This window comes from Pelodiscus sinensis, chromosome 2, assembly GCF_049634645.1.
Source record: "Pelodiscus sinensis isolate JC-2024 chromosome 2, ASM4963464v1, whole genome shotgun sequence".
In the NCBI taxonomy this organism is placed as follows: Eukaryota; Metazoa; Chordata; order Testudines; family Trionychidae; genus Pelodiscus; species Pelodiscus sinensis.
In genome coordinates, this window is record NC_134712.1 from 103772045 (window position 1) to 103793894 (window position 21850).

Sequence of the window (21850 nt, forward strand, 5' to 3'; positions counted from 1 at the left end):
TGCAATTTTGGAAACCTTTACAGATAACTGTTTATTTACAAGATACTCCGTTAGAGAGCTGGAGAGAAAAGATGGATACAATGGACTCATTAAAGGTAGAAGTGAAGAACTTATCCATGTATCTTATTTGTACAAAATTACATTTTGCCTGGATTATTGAAGATAGCAATGCTCTTGCAATGCTCCCATCCCCCAGGCCAATTTCTCAGAACCTATTAGCTAGTTGTTTCTAGCCAATAGGAGCGGAGAAATTGGCTGGGATCAGTTCCTATTGGCTGGTTGTTTGCAGCTGATAGTAGCTGAAGATTGGACTGGGGAGAGATCACACAAAGCCTCCCTCTCCCTGCAGAGCAGAGAGCCACATGGACTGCACTTTAAAACGTGGAAGCTGCATGCCTGAGGATCCCGACAGGGTGGTCCGCAGACTGGATTCGGTGACTTGGCGGGCCAGATCCAGCGCCAGGGCTGTATTTTGACCAGCCCTGACATAGACAATGCTACCTCCTGGAAAAAAATATGATTAAAAAGACAATTTGTGGTGTATATGAAATGTAATTTCCGCTATAACTTAGTTTTCTCATTCTGCTTAAATTAAGGCTCGATCCAAATCCCACTGAAGTGAGTAGGAAGATTTATAGAGACTTCAATACCTGTTGGATCAGGCCCATGCTGATTACATTACATTTGCCTTTTGAAGAAATAGATAAATTCCCTACTCAGTGATCAGGAAAAAAAGGGTTCAAATTATTTCTATGAAACAATAATTTTTTGATATATTTAGAACAAAGTAAGTATGTTCTGTAATGCTCCTAGTTGAGAGGCTGAGTTATTGATGATTGGTTTTGGTATGTCAAAGTTACTTGAAAGCTGGCTGTGACACCAGCACTGACAAATGACAAATTGCAATGGTTTAGCAGTCCTATTATTGAATATTTCATTTTAATATAAAAGGACATGTATCTATAAAGATGTTCAAGGCCGCTTCAAACATTCATCATCTCAAGAAATAACCAATACTTTTGCATGAAAAAAGATTCCTTAATTATTCAATGGGTTTCCTGCACACACATTTCCCTGCAGCTCTGTAAAAACAAATAAGCAAACACCTGTATTTCTTTAAAAATGAAAACAAATAAGAGTCTGATGTGACCCACCATTTTCCTGCTCTTGATAAAATAACCCACAGAATGAAAATAGGGGGAGGATGGGTCTCACTCACACTGGATGAAAGGAAAAGCTCAGGGTGAATACAAATTATTGCTCAATTTACATCTGTTCTTAAATGGATTCCCTCAGAAGATTTTAATCCACACTTTATTTGTCTTCAAAAAAGCTTCATTCCGTTTAGAGTTCTATTTAAACACCTCTGTAAAAAAAGTAACAAGAATTGCCAGTAAAGCCAGGCTGACAGACATGATCTTCAGTCCACTTCCTCCTTGCTGCCAAAGAAGTTGCACCACCATCCTGGAACTCGATGCTTTTTCTCGGATCCCAGCAGAAGGGCATGCTTTCAAATTCAAGCCATTTTCCAGCACATATCTGAACTCCTGTGGAAAAATGCAGGAATTAGATTGACTACACACTAATTACATCTGATGATGTACACCAAGTGCAAAGAAATTTTCCCCTTCATAATAATGTCCATCATGAATTCTTCTTATTTATGTCATTTGTTTCTCATACATGATGAAGAATTTGTGCTGATGCCATACTGAGTCAGTTTCTTCACTGAAATCCATTGTAAAAACAGTACAGCCATTGCTTGGCTTGGCAACAGTCTGGTTAAAGAGAAGAGGATTTTGGGGGGAAGGGCTTTTTTTTTTTCTATTTCACTACCCTCCCCCTCATTGGTTCCTTCAAAATAGGACCAAAATAGGGGACCAACAACACTGCCACCTTTTGCACACCAGACCCTGCCAATGTCAATCACTGTATCTCCTGGAGTGCCAGCTCAATGTTGCTCCAAAATCCTCCCATAGCACTTTTCCCCGACCCTCAGGAGGCAGCTGTGCTGAACACTCACCTTGGTCAGCATATTGAGTCTCAAGGTCCCCTGCAAGGGCTACTATTACTACTCTCAACCTGGTTAAAAACACCAACCGTCCTCGAGAGCAGCAGGATCTATTCTGCATGCTGAGTTGCCACATCAGCTTAAAATCTGAATGGTAAACTAACCCTAATGAAACTGTTCTCTACTACAACACATACCTATTTCAACAGAGGTTTATGGTTAAAAATCCCAGCGTCTGCTTAAATGCCATTAGAGTACAAATGCAAGAAGATATAAATAATGGAATAGAGCATAACAAAAAAGATTTACTAATATGTTGTCACAACTTTTATCGTTCTGTTTATTTTGGGTTATGCCTGGTTTACATTAGTCTTTTTCCTATACCACTTTTCTTTCAATAATTTATTTAATAAGTCGGACTGAACCACTTGTATTTTTAACTTCTTGAAATCTCTCTTTTTAAAATATTTTTGAGTCACTTTTTGCCCCTCCCTTTTTCTACCTGTGCATCACCTTTGCTTTCCAGTTATAATACAAAGTGTCTGTCTGAACAACCTTACATTCCTAAGCATCTGTAACAGGAATGGGTGCATATCTGTCCATTGCTAGTGTAGCTCCTGACTGAATACAACAAATATAAACATTTGAAGATGCCCGCCCATGTGAAAGTATGGCAGCATAATCTAAACTGTTGATTTCCAGGATTAAATACTGTTATAGCATTTAAGCAGAGAGAATTATCATAATTGCTTAGATAAACATATATCAAAGGAGCAAAATTACAACTTTAGATAAGTGCAGTGTTAACATCAGAGGTGTTGTTAATTTAGGGCTTGTCTCTGGTATGGGGTGGATCAACACTGCAGCAATTGATGGGAGCAACTGATCCACCGGTGGTCGATTTAGCAAGTTTAGTAAAGACCCACTAAATCAATCATTAATTGCTCTCCTGTTGACACCCTCCAGCATGGACCCTGTGCTAAGTAGATATAGGCCAGGGGTGTGCAACCCGTGGATCGCGACCCCTGAGGGGGTCATGACTGTCTTTCTGGGGGGGGGAGGGGGTTGCAGCGCTGGGCCGACTGCCATTTTGTTTTCCCGGCTTGTTGTTCGACATGCACGCAGCCAGGAGAGTGGCATAGGAGCAGTCCAGCACTTGAAATCAAAGGGGCCGCAACAAAATTTTCCAGACAGCTATTTTTTTTTTTGCTCAACTGGGGGCCGTGAATTAAAAAAGGTTGAGTACCACTGATCTAAGCTACACTACTAAAGTAACTCAAATTGCACTGCTTAGATCAACCTGTCCTTGTAGTGTAGATCTGCCGTAAGAGAGCACACAAAGCAGCTGGAGGATTACCGAACATGTAACTTACGAAATGAAGATGATTTGCTAAACGTACTGTAGGTAAAATACTGTCCACTGGATGAGAGGAAGAGAAATAAATGGACAACTATATTGGGTTACAGTGCATTCCGGAAAGATATGCTAACTAAGGGTATGTCTACACTTGCTCCCTAGTTCGAACTAGGGAGGTAAATGAAGCATACCGAAGTTGCAAATCAAGCGCAGGATTTAAATATCCCACGCTTGATTAGCATATTCGCGGCTGGTCGCCATTTTAAAATGCTGGTCGCCCAATTTAACTTGCCGCGTGTAGATGTGGTAGTCCGATTTAAAACCCTTCCCTCGAATTAACTGTTACTCCTCATGCACACAAAGGCTGAACCCATGTGCTCTGTGAATAACTATCAGCTCCAGAAGAGAGGGGGCGTGGCACTTCTTGGCTACCTGTTATTGAAACAGGCAGCTCCCACTGGCCAGTTTCTGGTAAAAAACCAGCCAATGGGATTGTGCTGGGGGCCGGAGCAGCTCCTAAAGCCTTCCCCTCTCCCCTCTGGGCTCTCAGATTTTAAAGTGAAACCGTCCGGCAGCTGCATTTCTGAATGGCGTGCGGGTGGGGTGAGGCAAGCAGGGAGCCTGCCTAGGGCTTCCCGCAGTGTCCGCAAGCCAGATCTGGTGGCTTGCAGGCTGCATCCTAACAACAGGCTGTATTTTTCCCAAGCCTGTTCTAAAATCAGCCAGCATAAGAAGATGTGAGCTATGACTCAGTCTTTATATTTTTTTCCAGATGTAAGTAATTTAGAATTAAAACTGCTGGTAACCTCATTATTAATAGAAACATTGCCCCCACTAATGACAGAGAGAAGGGGAAAAATGGGGAGTAATTATCAAACGCAAATGCAAAAACAGCCACTTTGAGTCCAGAATCTCTTATTTCCACAGAATCAGGCTTTCATCTTATTTTGGCCACAGCAAAGTAAACACAAGACTTTGCTAATAAGGTATAATATAAATTATTAAACCGTCTAACATATGATCAAATGCATTTCAGATTATTTTCTGAATAATTCTGTCCTGACAACTGCCAGAAGTAATATATTTTGTGAGCGCTTGTAGTTCCTCATTGATTGGTGTTTTTCTGATGCTCCAGTCCCTGGCTTAAACTGAAGTGCATGAAAGAAATACATAAATCAAAACCTGAGGTTTGGCATCTGTCAATCACAGCTTAGCTTTTTTTTTTTAATAAGCTCTCACTGCATGTTTGTGAACAGTGACATAATAGCTATTCTACAGCTCTGAGCTGAGGTTTTAATGGATTCAAAACATTTCTTATATTCAAATTTCTTTTATGATTCAGGGGCAATATTAGAGCTTGAAGTGTTAGTTAACTTTGACTGCATATATCTCAAGATAAATTAGACTTCTCGATCTTTTATTCCAATCATATAGTACTTCACTACATACATGCTTGTATTACTATAAAAAACACTGATCTTATATAATCATGCACAACAAGCATATGTGAACAATTTAAAAAAACATTAAAATATGCATTATATATAATATTGTGCTATTTGAAACAAACTCTGGGGCTCTTGTATCTTGGAAGCATTTTCATGATTTTCAAAGCATACACTTACAAAAAGGTCCTAAAGAATATATAAGAAAATTATCTCTCTGCTAGCAAATTCTACTGTATAATTATGAATATTATAAAAGGGTGTTTTAGTCTATAGGCTTATAGAAGCAATATGTATAGAAACTCATTACACATTTTTAGAGCCCTCTATGTTTAATCTCTATCAATTTATATAGGCTTTTTCCATAAGGGCAGGATATGATCTTAAGAGTCAAAAGAATTTGCATACAAATACATTATCTTTTCCAAATGTCATTACATAATCCTCACAATGCTAACAACATGTGGTATCCTTGCCATAATGCATCTGAAGTAACGTGCAGTGTGGAACAGAGGAATGCAAAAGAAGTAGTTTCTGATGCAACTTTTCAGTTCCCTAACTTACGTGTGTTTGGTGCAGCTGACGTGCCTTATGTTTCCATCTGTAAAATCTCACCATCCTCTAGTCTAAGAACTGACTGATTCCAGATGCTTATTCAAAGCTAGGTTAAAGTTTGCTTATTCATTACAATAAATGGGAAATCTTGAAAAATAATCAAAACAACAAGGCACTTTTGAAAGAGGTGTTTCACTTTGTTCTTTTAAATTATGTACGCAGGAAGGGCAGGGGAAGAGAACTGGACTCAGGGCTAAGTACATAATTAAAATTTGTTGTCAGTAAAAGGAACAGATTCTTACTCAGTTCCAATCATTACTGAAGTTACAGCAAGGAAAATACATTCATGAAAGCACCTCACAGAGAGACTGAAATCTGTAAACCTGTCTTACTATGTGTAGTTTACAGCCAAATCACTGAATCTGACCCTGTCAAGTGAGGTCATGACTACCACTTGAAGTTTGCCTACGGACAAACACAAATGACATGTTTATTTGATAATGAAGGGTCATGCAGAGACTGACTTTAAGTTACAGTGTGTGTCAGTTTTTCTCAAATCAAAGAGTTTCTCTGAGATTCATTGTCCATTAGGAAGATCATCTATCGCTCTGCCCTGCCCTAGCCCCACACTTCAAGACTGCAACTACATCTTGATGCTTCTTCTTCCATAAATTTCCAGGATCTTTTCTTTCTGTCAATACTCCCAAGATCTCAACTTCCATCAACCTGCTCTTCTCTGAAATTTTCCATGCTAGCTGTCTGCTTCAGGCTGAATTTTTATGAATAAATTAAAAGATCTGAGAAGGAGCTAAGAGAGAACTGGGACATGTGGGGTAAAGAGAGTGGAAAATTGTAACAGAACAAGGAGCTCAGTAGGTAGGTTGGGCCTAGAAGCAGTGGAAACAGTAATGTGAATGGGGAGTGGGTCAGAAATACATAATGGATAAGAATCTGGAAGGCAAGGAATTGGGGACTGCCTGGACAAGGAGATCAGAATGGGAGTTTGGAGGAGTAAGACTAAGCAAGGAGACTGGAACTGGGATGAGAAGCTGCAGCAATGAATGCTGGGACTGGCAATGTGAGAAAGGACTGGGATTTGGGATTTGTTGGTGGAGATGAGGCAAAAGAGGTTACAGTTGGGAGACATAAGCAGACGATGCAGTGGCAATTAGAGTATACTCCCCCACTCTGCAGTATGGAATGAAACCCAAGATTCTCAAGTGTCACCATTCATCATTGCTGTCAGAGAGGATCTGTGAAACCCACTGGCAAAGCATGTTTCTTATCCCTCTCTAATTCTGCTCCACATAAAGGATAACAACCTACTACTGCTACTAACTGCTTTATTGGCAAAAGTAGCAGAGGTTCATCAAGTGACTCTAAATATTGCAACATTGAAGACCCATGTGGGTATCAATATAGAATTTCTGTGTTTTAAGTTTGCTTTTCTAAAACCCTAAGAAATGTTACACATGCATACAAACAGAGAGAGAGCTGAGCTTTGTTAATTTAGGAAATGCCCAAACTAATTTTGGCTTACTTATACATTGGCATGAGATAAGAGTTTTTAATGACATGATCACATATCTTTTTTCCCCCACATGAACTCAACTAATTCAGAGCACAGAATGGATAATACTCAATTAACAAGCTGTTCAACCATTTGTTTTGGGAATGTATACACACAAGCGGGATGAAATAAAGTTGCTCAGGCAGCCTTAACTCTGGCATTGCCTAACTTTTGAGCGCACTTTGCAATCTTAAGGTCATTTGAGAGAGAGAGATTGCCTTAGTTTCTATTTAGCTTATGAGCTTCACACAGAATAGTTCTTCATTGTTTAGCAATGTCTCCAGACTATTCTCCATATGGAACAGGATGTTGGGGTGGGTGTGTATAACCTAAGGCAGTCACATATTTTGCAATTTTCCATTCTGGTGTTTACTCTTCACTTCAGGTCATTGACCTTTATGAATAGTTATCCTTATCCTGATGCAAGGGTTTCCATTTCACTTAATTTACTCTAGAATCTCTGGTTTCACTGCTGTTTTTGCTCTGCACTGGTTTGTCCAGGCCCCCATCTTGTGTCTCCATAAAAGATTTCCCATCTGGCACTCGGTCCTCTGGATCACGAGAGTCATTCCAGCATTATTGGTCTTTAAAGTCCTAACTGCTGTCATTAAATGGTGATGGAAGCCATCTGTTTACTTTCATAGTGCACAGTGGTCTTTCATCACTTCCCATCTTGGATGTGCCATGGCTCCCTTTGGATCATGTAAGTATCATTCTGGGATGATTTGTCCCTAAAGACCTAATTACGTCAATAAAATTATGACTCTAGTTCTGTTTACTTTCACAGAGAATGGAAGTGTTTCACCTTCAACCACGTCTTCTCTCCCCATATGCAGTTTTATTTCTGTGCTGACCTTTATGTGATCCCCCATATTCACTTTTTCACTCAATCTTTTATGGTACATATAGTGAGGATTTTAAATTCTTTGATGTTTTTTACACATACTAGGGTTCACAAGGTGGGACAGACCTTTAGTTCAGATCTTTTCATCTCAATCTTGAACTTCCTGTGAATAGTGACAATGAAACTGCAAAATCTATAATACTTAAGCTTATCATTCTTGTTTCTACTCTTATTTGTATTATGGTAGTGGCTAGAAGCTGCAGCTTCACTATACAAACGTAACAAAGGGTATGTCTTCATTTCAAGCTGAAGGTATAAATTCCAACTTGAGGAGACATACCTGTCCCAATTTTGATCAAGCTACTGTATAAAAATAGAGGATAGCTGTGGTGACAAGAGGGACTAGCAGCCCTAAGAATGAACCTAGAATCTCACATAGGTATTTGTTTAGGGCATCTAGTCCCACTCGCACCACTATGGCTACACTATTTTTAGAGCTCTGTCACAATCACAGCTAATGGGTAAGTTTCCTTAGGGTAGAATTTGCAACTGCAGGTCGATGTGCAGACAAGCTCAAATATATGGTCCCTGCTCTATAGCACTTACTATCCAAGTATAAGACTATAAACTAGAGATGGATAAACCACAATCAGGAGGAGCTTAAGGAAACAGTGAGATGCTGTTAGGACAGAAATCAGTGCTCACAACAAACAGGCTGCCACTGTGAAAAAAAGCTATGTCGCATTCCACACAGCCTCTTCCACTGCAGAAGAATTTTCTCACAGTGGCATGGTCTATCATAATGTAGGAGTCAGTGAACAGACTTAAGCTCTGCAAAAATGTTTTTAATATCAATATGTTGCTAAGACTACCATAGGTAATCCTTTCACTCTGTAGGCTGCCCTCATTATACCTTTTAAGAAAAAGTCATAGTGCAAACATTATCAGTTCTTGTCAAACACCCACATAAGCTCACTAGTCCTAGGAAACATCATTCCTTGTAAAATCAGAGAACTGGATCAATGAGAGTCTCTCCTGTTATTTTACAATTTAACAGGGATTCTGAGACTTCTTCATTTCAATCCATTTCTCTCACCTTTTTGAACTGCTATGAAGAAGTCTTAATAAAATTAGTCAATACTGAAGTTTCTCATCAGGAGCAGAATATAAGAATGCAAGAGAAAAAACACAAGACACAAACAAAAGGACACACATATAAGGTGTTTGTAGGGAAAAGGAGTATTACAACCTTGTCATCTTGGCTGAAATAATCTTTCAGAAATTGGTAATTTTGTATTAAAAACCTCTCTGTGTTACTTCATTAAAATTAAGTATCCACTTCTCTTTTCACTTTTCATAGGTGCTTTGAGAAAAAGTGGTATAACTTGTTTCTTTCAAGTTATGGAAAATTATACTCTGGCCCTTCCCTCCACCTGTCCTGTGACAAAACCTCTGATTGTGTTACAGCATCCTGGATGCTCCTTCTAGTGAGAAAAAATAGGTGTCTTGTTGACTGGTTCATGTGGTTAAAGAATTCCTGATAATCAAGACATCATTTCTACCCCTTTCCCAGGCACGGAGAGAAGACTCTAAAAGTATTATCAGTCTGATCGATAGATATTCATAACTGAATTATCAGTCTGACAGACATTCAGATCCTTTTTGTAAAATGGTCTTGCTACATGGCAACGCTACTTATTTGCACCGATCTGGCAATACACATTTGAGGAGTTCAAAGCACTTTACAAAACATGAATAAAGTAACCCGCACAACACCTTTGTGAAGTATTATCCCCATTTAAAATGTAAGTAAATTGTTGCACAGTGAGGTTAATTGACTTGCCCTAGGTTATGCAGGAAGTCTGTGTCAAAACTAGGACTAAGACTTAGGTTACCTAACTCTTAGTCCTGTGGTTTACCTCAAAACAAAGCTCCTTTCTTGATGATCTATACTCTTTCCAGCAGGTGTCATACACATGTACCGTACCCAGTTTTCCTGTGTTTCGATTTAGTATTTACAATGCTTTAGTAATATCCCTTTGCTTGAGGTATTTTATCCTTAAGGCTACATCTAGACTGCTGCTTTTTTTGGAAAAAAAATTACCGATTTTTTTTGGAAGAGGCTTTTCCAAAATTTGGCCCCTCTACACTGGGCCAAATTTTGAAAAAACCTCCTCTTTCAGAAGAGCCCTTCGTTCCTCATAAAAAGAGGAATATAGGGCTTCTGAAAGAGCACGTCTGCTCTTGCACAAAAAATGTTGGAAGAGCAGACGCACTCCCTGGATGCTCCGGAGTTTTTCCAGGATACCGGAAAAACTTTGTAGTCTAGACGTAGCCTAGGAGAAGATTAAGTTCTAATGGACACACTTCATTTGGAAAAGGAAGTAGGAAAATTACCTTACTGGCAATGTTTCTTCTAATCTTTTCCATCCATGTGCGGACTACATTTTGTTATGCGCACCAAAACATGTGCAGATGTGCACCACCTGTAGAAACATATGCTGCTTGTTGTGGGCACTCAGCTAATCAGCTGGGAAGCACCTGAATCTCTCCTGGGTGGTTTCCCAAGCACTCAGCTTACAGGGAACATCTGCTTACCACCTGGTGTGAAATATCGAGTCACAGAGACTAGCCCAGAAAGGATCACCAGATCATCTAATATGCCCTCCTGTATATCATGGGCCCCAACACCCCCAGACACCTCCAGCCCAAGCCTGGAATTAGACCACGGTATTAAAGTCCTCAGGCATGGGAATCTGGTAGCCTCGGTGGAGGAAGGCTTTGCCTTCCCAAAGCACGAGACATGGCCCTGCCTACACTCTGCCCCCAGAACACCTGCTGTTGGCCTTCCTCATACTCTGGGACCAGGAGGCTCGAGTCTCGCAGTCTCCTCCTTCCCTGGTGCTCTGGGTTGGGGCGCGTACACTTGTCCCTTCCCCTTCCCATGGTGGGGAGGGCAGGGCCTCAGCGGGGGGTAGAGGGGAGCTCTGTAGGTGGGACTGGACCCTGCCTTCCCCCAGCCCTCGGTGCAGCGACTGCCCATGCCCTCAGGAGACTAAACAATTGTGACATGGGCAGGCTCATTTGCCTCCACAAACAGGGAGTTTGGTGCTGGATGGATGAACAAAAATTTAGAGACCTTTGCCAGGACCCTTGATAGCAGGGATCTGGCCACCGAGGCTCAGAGCTCCCCTCAGCATTGGGGAGCTCACGCTGGTGCTCCAGCCCCTCCCCACTGCCCCCCTGTAGTGCTGAAGCACAGAAAATCTACTAGGGTGGGCCCCCTCAAGGCTCTGGTGTGTGAGGAGAATGTGGGGAGTGTCTTCTCAGTCAGGGACACATCAGTGAAGGTTTGGGATTTTTTAAATTTTATTTTGCTTCTCATTTGTGTGCAGCCCTGGACTGATTTTTCTGTGGGTCGGTGGTCCCCAATCCAAAAAAGGTTCCCTACACCTGCTATATAGGTTGGCAGTATCATCACAGGGATCTGCCAGATAGATTTTACAGGATCCAGAAGGAGCTTTTTAACAGGCAGGGTAACTGAGGTAGAGGATGTTCAGACCTCTTCCAAGGGAATCTTCAATGTTCTTCATTAACTACTGAAAATATCTTACATAGTTAGTTAATTTTGGGAAGAAGTACTTATGTGTTCAGACTGCTGTTTTACTTGCATCCTTTATACTCTCTCAGAATAACATGTTTTAGCTGGAAGGTTTATAACCCTTATCTCTGTAATTCTAAAATCCCAGGTTCATAATTATGCGTGGGGGAGTAGCGAGACACAATTTTCTGGTATACAGTGGGCTAACATTACTTCACTAACAGGGATGATGTACATGAATATAAATACTGAATAGAATTAATATTCTTGTTCTTGTAATCTGAACATCAGAGGCATTAGAGAAAAATACATGTTATTCATGATATAGAAGTCATGTTTACATTTGTTTACATTAAAACTATGTTTACTAGTCTATATTGTACTGCAAGGCAATAGGAGCTGTAGATAACTGCAAATGTTCTCAGTGCTACAGTTTGAGATTGACTTGTGTTTACTTTTCTTAGAATATTTTTTACTACAAAGTATTTTTCAAGCTTTTTTACTCTCTCTGAACTATTTGAGACTATGGTTCAAGGTTCAGTTGGAGTATGTGTTTGTTTACACTGAGTTCAGAAAGCAAATCAAATGGCATAACTTCTTATGTCCCTGCACCCTGATGTTTGCCACATCATTGGATGGGTCACCCTGGCATAATCATTTTCACTTGGTTTCTCAGACAGAGGAGCTGCATTTTAATTGAGCTCTCATGCAAAATCCTTTTCTCTTAGTCCATGTGTCTATCAGACTCTGGCAGGCCACAGCCTAATATAATAATACCCTCTGTAATTCCCTGTTACTGGAAAGTGTCTGATTTTAAATTTTCACTCATATTTTATATCTACTTTTATATGGGAAATAAATATATTTTCCCAGGGTCATAATTCTGTTGTTGATGAAAACTGAGGCTTACTCCAATTTCCAGGGAACCAAAGCAAAGAAGCATAAACACATTGAACTTGGAGCTTCCTGTGAACTTAGAATAGAATGGAATCTTAGAGAAGGCCAATATTCAACACAGGAAAATCATGTTCATTTTGAGCCAATCCCTTTTGAATATCTGGGCCTAGAAATTAACATATGTGTTAAGACATGTAAACCTGAGAATCTGTTTTGAACAGATCTTAGAAGATATCACAAACTAACTGTACGATACAGTAATTTATAAAGTGCTTTCTGATCCTTTGTGATGAAAGATCACCCATCCAACAATTACCTAAAAGACCTGGTAAGCAGATAGAGTTCCCACCCTGCTCTAGTGTAACTTCACACTTAATATGGTCCAAATATATCCCTTTATTGTTAGCAACCAACAACAACAATCAAATCTCCACCTAAGTTTTCTTTGGAGTGTGACTCTTCCTAGCGTTTTCAGTGCAAGACTCCTCTCTCCTTAATTCCCTCTGCTTAGTTGCTCACTCCAACTCATTATATTCTTGGATTGAAGCTAACAGGAGCCACCTCTCCTGGCATCAGAGTGAAGGATCCGAAGGAGTGTATCAAGGAAAAAGAAATCCCGCCACACATTTACAGAGAATGAAGAAAAGTTAGGAATAAGATAACAAGACTGATGTATTATCTCAAGGAAAAGTGTTCTGTCTTTGATTAGATGTTAAAACAATTAAAAATATACAAACATGTCTATTTTCTTTTACAGTTCTCCATTAAAAAATTAACCGGAACTGTTTTTGTTGGAACCAACTAGAGAGAGGAACTAAATATGAAGTCAAAAGCAAGTGTCAGGCTTCATGAACACCCAAAGTTCTCAGAGATAGAACACATACCTAAGTAATTCTCTCATTCTGTAGTTTGAGAGAAATATTTTCAAGAGATCTCAGACAGAGATTCATTTTCAGAAGGCACAGAAGTATTTTCATACTTCTGATTAACCTATAACAGCAATGATTTAATATGTTTAATTACATGATGGAGGATGTTGCATGAAAGTTTAATATAGTATTACATTATATACAGTGAATATACCTAGCTATTATATGTAAAAATAACCTTTTGACATGAGCTGTGGATTAGTAAATGTGCTTGTTTACTTTGGAAATGTCTAATATTAATGGATAACTAATACGTTTATTTAGGCCATATCTAGTTTAATGTTCCCACTGAATTTAAGAGTGTATATCTCAAAAACTAGAGTTAAATCTCCAGTTTCCAGAGAGCCACCCCAAAGGATGCTATTTTGATGACATGGAACCAAAATTTTCTTAATCACTCAATTAAAGCAAATACTACTTTGTTTTGAAATCTATTTCTATCTTCTATGGAAAAAGGCTCTTTTGTTTTCATGAAGTCTCCTTCTCATTCCTAACAAAATCAAAGATCTCTTATCTAAAGCTGTTGGTAACAAAATTTAAAACCCAGACCTAGAGCACCCAAACCAAATGACTTGCAGAGGAACTTTATGCTTCCGAAAATGTTTTGGTCAGAGCTGAATTCTGACTTACAAGGATACAATGATGTGACCATCAGATTACTCATTATGGGATAAGGCATGCATTCAGTGAATTAGTTATGATGATACAGTATAATGATAGAGAGAATGTGAAAGAAGTCATTCTGCTTTGAAAATATCATTGTCACTATGAAGCTCTGTGGGCTATGTAAATTAATACGCCATGTGAAATAATTAGGATATGCAAGTCATGGTAAAATTAATGATACAATTAAAACAAAAACTTATATCCAGCCATCAGAATAAACTAATCCTACTTTAGTTTGTACCTGAATAAGTCACTATCAAAAGGCCACACACACACACACACACACACACACACACACACACACACACACACACACACACACACACACACAGTAAAGTATTATGGGAACACCAGTCAGCATGTAAGAGCTAAATTGTTTCATCACTGTAACAAGAAAAATTATAGAGACTAAAGTATAAAGAATCCCATAAAACAAAGATAATTATAATCTTAGATCAGAACGATTTTAACAGATTTGTCCGAGCAAAATTATACCAGATTTACAAAAATAATGTACATGTTAATTGCAGTGTCTTATTTATAATACTTATAGTCACCTTTCAAAAGAGGCAACAACGGGCCACAGTGCTATAAAAATAGAGTATTAAAATATTTGTTAGCACTCTACTGATCATTTTATCAAATGACTTCAGGGTGTAATAGAATTGAGGGACACCCTAATTTGCTTCTAATATGGTTTGTTAACCTGTTTGAAATTAATTTTAAACTATTGAAAGTAGATCTAACATAAGAATGTCCATACTGGGTCAGACCAAAGGTCCATCTTGCCCAGCATCCTGTTTTCTGACAGTAGCCAAAGCCAGGTGTCTCAGAAGGAATGAAGAGAGCAGATAATCATCAAATGATCCCTCCCTTGTCATCCATTCCCAGCTTCTAACAAACAGAGACTATGGGCACTATTCTTACCCATCCTGGTTAATAGCTGTTGATGGACCTATCCGCCATGAATGTATCTAGTTCATTCTTGAACCCTATTATAGTCTTGGTCTTCACAATATCCTCTAATAAGGAGTTCCACAGGTTGACTGTATGTTGTGTGAAGAAATACTTCCTTTTGTTTTAAACCTGCTACCTATTAATTTCATTGGGTGACCCCTTATTCTTGTGTTATGGGAGCATGTAAATAATTTTTCCTTATCTACTTTTTCCACACTGGTCATGATTTTATAGATCTCTATCATATTCTCCCCCACCCCCTTAGTTTCTTCTCTTATAAGATGAAAAGTCCCAGTTTTATTAATCATTCCTGATATAGTAGCTGCTCCGAACACCTAATCTTTTTTGTGGCCCATTTCTGAACTTTTTCCAATGCCAAGATATCTTTTTTGAGATGAGGCAACCACATCTGCATGCAGCATTCAAGATGCGGGAGTACCATGGATTTATGTCGAGGCAATAAAATGTTTTGTCTTATTCTCTATCCCCTTTTTAATTATTCCTAATACAGTATTCTGATTGCTTTTTTGACTGCAGCTGCACACTGAGTGGGTGTTTTCAGAAAACTACCCACAATGATTCCAAGATCTCTCTTGAATGGCAATAGCTAATTTAGTCCTTGAAATTTTATAGGTATGGCTGGGGTTATGTTTTCCAATATGCACTACTTTGCATTCATCAACATTAAAAAATCACCTGCCATTTTATTGTCCAGTCACCTACTTTCGTTAGATTCTTTTGAAGCTCTTCACAGTCTGCTTTGGACTTCACTATCTTGAATAGTTCAGTATCATCTGCAAATTTTGCCACATCACAGTTTACTCCTTTCTCCAGATAATTTATGAATATGTTGAATAGGATGGGACCCAGTACAGACCCCTGGGGGACATCATTAGTTAACTGACCATTTATTCCTACCCTTTGTTTCCTTTCTTTTAACCAGTTATCAGTCCATGAGAGGACCTTCCCTCAAACTGTTTCTTAACGTCAGGAATGCAATTTTTATCTGCTTTCAAGACTATCTGCCAAACTAATAAACCCTTTCACTTCAATGGTTTAGGAAATTAATAATAAATGGAGAGGAAAATTCTGAAGATATGATAAGGGGCAGAACTTCACCTAAGCAGCAGTAAGTGTGCAAAATATTCAGCACACCTGAATTTCCTGTTGACATTTTGGCAGCTAAGAAAGAAAGCTATATAACCCCCTTAAACCTCGGTTTTCTTTCAAAAGATCACGCAGCTTTTTTGTGTGTACTGCACTGCTTAAGTGTTCACGTGAAGCAATTATTAGGGTCAATGCCCTGGATGGATGAGGACAAGGTGGAAACACCGTTCACACTGCAGTTCCTATTATATGCAATGGGCATATTAAAGTTTTTTTAAAAAAAGGTGCAACAGGAGTTATAAGATCTTATTTTGAGACTACAACCAGTAAGCAGAGAGAAAGGAGAGGGTATGAATGTACTCTATGAATGACACTGTACTATAAACATCTGCTGAATGTCTTGGTCAAGCGCTCTCTTCCACCAGCACCAATCCTATTCCTTGGAGAGGTATAGATGTCAAATCTGTACTGCCTTTCTCTGGCACAGCTGGTAGAAATAGCTGACCTCTAAAAGGAGCAGCCAGAGTGAGAAAATTAGTGACTGTTGCCTTTTTATTTTTGATGCTAAAAGCTAATTAAGACTTGGTGAAAGCATACAATGGAATATTTAGTAGTAAAGCACTATTGGGGGAAAAAAAGACCTTTTGTATTCTTTCTAAAGAGTTGCCCAGTTAAAACTCTTACTGGAAAAAAATCCTAAAAATTATGCTTGCAAGTCAGCAGGAGAGCTGAAGTGTATTGTGGAATTGATAATACATTGCTACATAATTTCTAATTGTATGTGTGTGTGAAGAAAAGGACAGACTCTGCCCTCTGCCTCCACTCCACCCACCCGAAGTGCTCTGCTGCAGCAGGCACAAAGCAGCTATGCATCATAGGCATTTGAAGTGAAAATACAATTAGCACTGAATTTGTGTAGGCTACAAAGCTAAAAATGAAACATACATTCAAGCAACAGAAATAAAATGTAAAATTAGAAGTGACATTTAGCCCTGAGGCCTTTCCTTGAGGTGGGAGGGGAAAAAAAAGACTGTTGTGTTCATATCCTTCCATATTCTGTAAGTAGATCCACAGCTGAATCATCACCTCCAATTCATATTCTATTCTTATTAATTGCATGGGCAGTGCAGGATTAAAATAATTACCTCAGCTGAACAGATTACATATGGACATTCAGCCAAATAACATTATCCTTCAGCAAATAAAGAGGAAACCAACCAAAATGTACTTACTGTCATCTGAAACTGACTTGCCTTACGTATGTGTGTAAGGAGGAACTTCAAGGTGGGGGGGGAGGGGGAAGTAGCTGGAATCGGAGCCAGCTCCCACAGAGTGCAGGGAGGGAGAGCCCAGGACTATAGCCACTGGCCCCAGTCACATCACCCCTGTCTATGTCCACACCTTACTAGCCACATTCTTCTTCCCAGTTAGAGGAGGGTCATGGACAGGGGTAAGAGGTGTGTGTGGACAAATTTCCACCACTCTATACCAGAAACCTACTGACCGCTACACTTACCTGCATGCCTCTAGTGTCCATCCCAGACACATTTCCCAATCTGTTGTGTACAGCCAAGTCCTAAGATACAACCGGATTTGCTCCAATCCCACAGACAGAGACAAACACCTACAGGATCTATATAGAGCATTCTTAAAACTGAAATACCCACTCAGAGAAGTGAAAAAACAGATCGACAGAGCCAAAAAAGTACCCAGACGTGAACTACTTCAAGACAGGCCCAAAAGAGAAAACAACACAATTCCACTTGTCATTACCTACAGTCCACAACTTAAACCCCTCCAATTCATTATCAACAATCTACAGTCTGTTCTGGAAAATGACCCCTCCTGTTCAGAGGCCTTGGGGGAAAGGCCAATTCTCACCTACAAACAACCCCCCTAACCTCAAACAAATTCTTTCCAACAACCATGCAACACACGTCCATCATAATCATCCAGGACCCCACCTCTGCAGACAGCCCTAGTGCCAACTCTGCTCACACCTCTACACAAGCGATTTCATCACTGGACCCAACCACATCATCCACCAAATCAGAGGCTCATTTAACTGCACATCCAGTAATGTGATCTATGCCATCAAATGCCAGCAATACCCCACTGCAATGTATACTGGCCAAACTGGACAGTCTCTACGAGAAAGAATTAATGGACAAAAATCAGACATCCGAAAAGGCAATACACAAAAACCTGTTGGAGAACACTTTAATCTTCCTGGACACTCATTAATGGATCTCCAAGTCACTGGTTTGTTTGAGACCAATTCCATAAGCCAAATACACAGAGAATGGTTGGAATTTAACTTAATTCACAAGTTTAATTCTTATGAATATGGTATGAATTGGGATATCAGATGGCTCACAAATTATCTTTCACACCTCAATGACTTAACCAACCAATCAACCAAACAATGAAGGTGTTAATGGTTCTTGATGTCTGTTTAGAATTTGGTGTTGGTCATCTTCCTTTCCAGGTGCAAACTAAAGGTTCTTATCAGCCTCTTGTAATTATTTAGTCTTTAAGGTGCAACTAGACTATTTGTTGTTTTTTAAGTTTCTCCTGTTACAGACTAACTCAGCTACCCCTCTGAAGCTTATCTACTCACTGTTTCTGTTTCCCCCCCCCTTCCTCCTTCCCTTTTTTATTCTTGGATCTGGACTTCCAACACCCCTGTCATCTGAAGTAGTGGGTTGTGCCCACAAAAGCTCATGATACCATCTACATGTTTTGTTAGTCTTTAAGGTGCTACTAGACTATTTGTTGTTTTTTAAATTTTTCCTGTTACAGACTGACTAACAGCTACCTTTCTGAAGCTTTTTGACACTGAAAAGTTTGGGGAACACTGCATTAGGAGTTCTGAATAAGACTTGCAGGATGAGGGCACTACACAAGAAAGAAGAGTTAGTAAAAATACTTTAAAGCACTCTGAAAATGAGTATATAAAAATGTATGAATTTGTTCATTGTGGATAAAATTCAGAAGATGCAGTGGGCTAAGGCATCACATAAATAAATCCTATTTAAGCCCTCAAAATAGAACATGGTGATCCACTGGCCTTGTGGGGGCATTCAACATAAGGAATCCATCTACAAACATCTGGAAGATAATAAGGTGATAGGTAACAGCCAGCATGGATTTGTAAAGAACAAATCATGTCAAACCAATCTGACAGCTTTCTTTGATAGGATAATATCAAAGCCTTGTGGATAAGGGAGAAGTGGTGGACGTGGTATACCTAGACTTTAGTAAGGAATCTGATGGTCTCACATGACCTTATCAATAATATAGTGAAATACAACCTAGATGGGGCTACTATTAGGTGGGTGCATAACTGGCTGGATAACTGTTCCTAGAGAGTAGTTATTAATGGTTCACAATCATGCTGGAAGGGTATAACTAGTGGGGTTTCGCAGGGGTCAGTTTTGGGACCAGTTCTGTTCAATATCTTCAACAACAATTTAGATATTGGCATAGAGAGTACGCTTATTAAGTTTGCAAATGATACCAAGCTGGGAAGGGTTGCAAGTGCTTTGGAGAATAGGGTCAAAATTCAAACTGATCTGGACAAACTAGAGAAATCGTCTGAGGTAAATAGAATGAAGTTTAATAAGGACAAATACAAAGTACTCCACTTCGGAAGGAACAATCAGTCTCACACATACGGAATGGGAAAGTGATTTAGGGGTTATAGTGGACCACAAGCTAAACACGAGTCAACAGTGTGAGACGGTTGAAAAAAAACCAAACAACAACATGATTCTGGGATGCATTAACAGGAATGTTATGAGCAAGACATAAGAAGTTGTTCTTCTGCTCTACTCTGTGCTGATTAGGCCTCAGTTGGAGTATTGTGTCCAGGTCGGGCACCACATTTCAAGAAAGATGTGGAAAAATTTGAGAAGGTACAGAGAAGAGCAACAAAAATGATTAAAGGTCTAGAAAATATGAGCTATGAGAGAAGACTGAAAGAACTGGGCTTGTTTAGTTTAGAAAAGAGATGACTGACATGGAACACAATGGCAGTTTTCAAGTATCTAAAAAGGTGTTACAAAGAAGAGGGAGAAAAATTGTTCTCTTTGGCCTCTGGTTTATGTATCTGTGCCACGGCCACGGAGCCTCGTGGCTCCCATTAGTCCTTTGTAGCCAAAGGGAGCTGCGGGAAGTGGTGGCCCGGCCCACAACGCTTCCCGCGGCTCCCTTAGGCTGCAAAGGACTAAACGGAGCCAATGGGAGCTGTGAGCACCGGTAAATAAACAAACTGGGGCGGCCAGTTAAAGTGTTTCCGAAACTGTTTCCACGGTACACTTTCAGAAACACTGGGTTAGATAGACATCTATCATGGATGATCTAGATAGTGCTTGGTCCTCCTATGAGGGCAGGGGACTGGACTCAATGACCTCTTGAGGTCCCTTCCAGTTCTAGTATTCTATGATTCTATGAATTTCACCATGTGTGCACCATTTGCTTTACAGCCTACAATAAGTTGCTACCACTTTTTATTCCTTATAGCATTGCAGGACTTCTCCAGTTCTGAGGCAGTGAGACATTTTCTATTCCATCCTGTGCATCAACAAGAGAACTGTTAGCTACATTCTGATAGAAAAATCTATTCTGCTGGTGACAAGTTAGCCAAAAATAATCCACCTTGACTTTCAGATCCCAGATTGAGTTCTGCTAGACTTCTAATTTAAAAAACAAAATCCCAAACACACCAACTGCATTCTTCCTTCCTCCTCTCCAAGAGCAACTAATCTATAGGTCACTGAAAACTCTCACACACATTATATCTATCTATATTGATAGATAGATAGATAGATAGATAGATAGATAGATAGATAGATAGATAGATAGATAGATAGATAGATAGATAGATAGATAGATAGATAGATAGAAAGTATACAGAGAAAGAGAGACCATACACTGGGATGCCATTTAAGTAGAACCACATTTTAAGATTTGAGGCAACATATTTTTCTAAATACACACAGATGGCTTTGTTCCAGTATTTGGAAGACAAAAAGACAAAAGGATTAATTAATAGGGATTTAATACCATGGAACATGACCTCTATTTACAATCAGCAGGGAACAAGAGTAACACATTAAATAAAGCTGATTAATACACGTAAAAGCAATAACCAGCTGGATGCCTTGTACTACACTAGATTGTTGTACAGAAAGAGGGAGACAGCACAAGAGCGAGTGAGCAAACAGAAGACTGATATGTTTTACACTGCTCAATGCAAACATTTTTTAATATTGCACCAGATTTTTATTAAATACATATAATGCAATTCACTGAATAATCATTTTATACAGAAAATGCTAGTTTACATCATCTTCAGTGCCTTTATTTTAACTAGAAAAAGAAATTTTCCCTACTTATTTATTTTTTTAAAGTTATGCTGGAAACCATCCATTCTTGGGTAGTAAGATGTCAAGGAATTTTGCCAAATTGGAGTCCGAACCAGCAGTCTGTAACCTATCCAAGCTGATAAGGTTAACAGATTTGAATGCTAGTCACAGCCAAAGAATATCAGACTTGGATGGAAAAGGGAATGGAGAAAAGTCAATAAGATAAGTGAGAAATGAAGCTCCTCATTGTAACAGAGAGCTTTGCTGATTGCTACAGCAATGAGGTCTTCCAAGCTCCACATAGGCTTTTTGAACAACCTATTCTACTATAGTCACAAGCAAATTTAATTAACCTGGAGTAAAGATTCCAATAATCTATTAAGAGAATGTGAGAATGTGATATTTTTTCATACAGCAAACATCTGAAAGCCTGCATATTCCTTATCTATCCGACTAAATTCTCAGAATATAATCAAATGTAAGCACACAGTTACAACCTTTAGTACCACATGTTTAGAACCAATCTGTGCATAACCAGAAAT

General features: G+C 39.3%; 1 protein-coding gene across 10 annotated transcripts in view; it reads right to left on the reverse strand.

The window, feature by feature from the left end:
- The window catches only part of CDKAL1 (CDKAL1 threonylcarbamoyladenosine tRNA methylthiotransferase), a 572751-nt gene continuing 550901 nt past the window's right edge, over positions 1-21850 (reverse strand). For 9 of the 10 annotated variants that reach the window (XM_006121835.4, XM_075921165.1, XM_006121831.4 and 6 more), the window contains one exon: positions 1-1547. In XM_006121835.4, the coding sequence (XP_006121897.2) occupies positions 1353-1547 (195 nt within the window). In that variant the 3' untranslated portion in view covers positions 1-1352. The remainder of the gene's footprint in view (positions 1548-21850) is intronic. The other variant, XM_075921160.1, reaches the window with a different exon arrangement.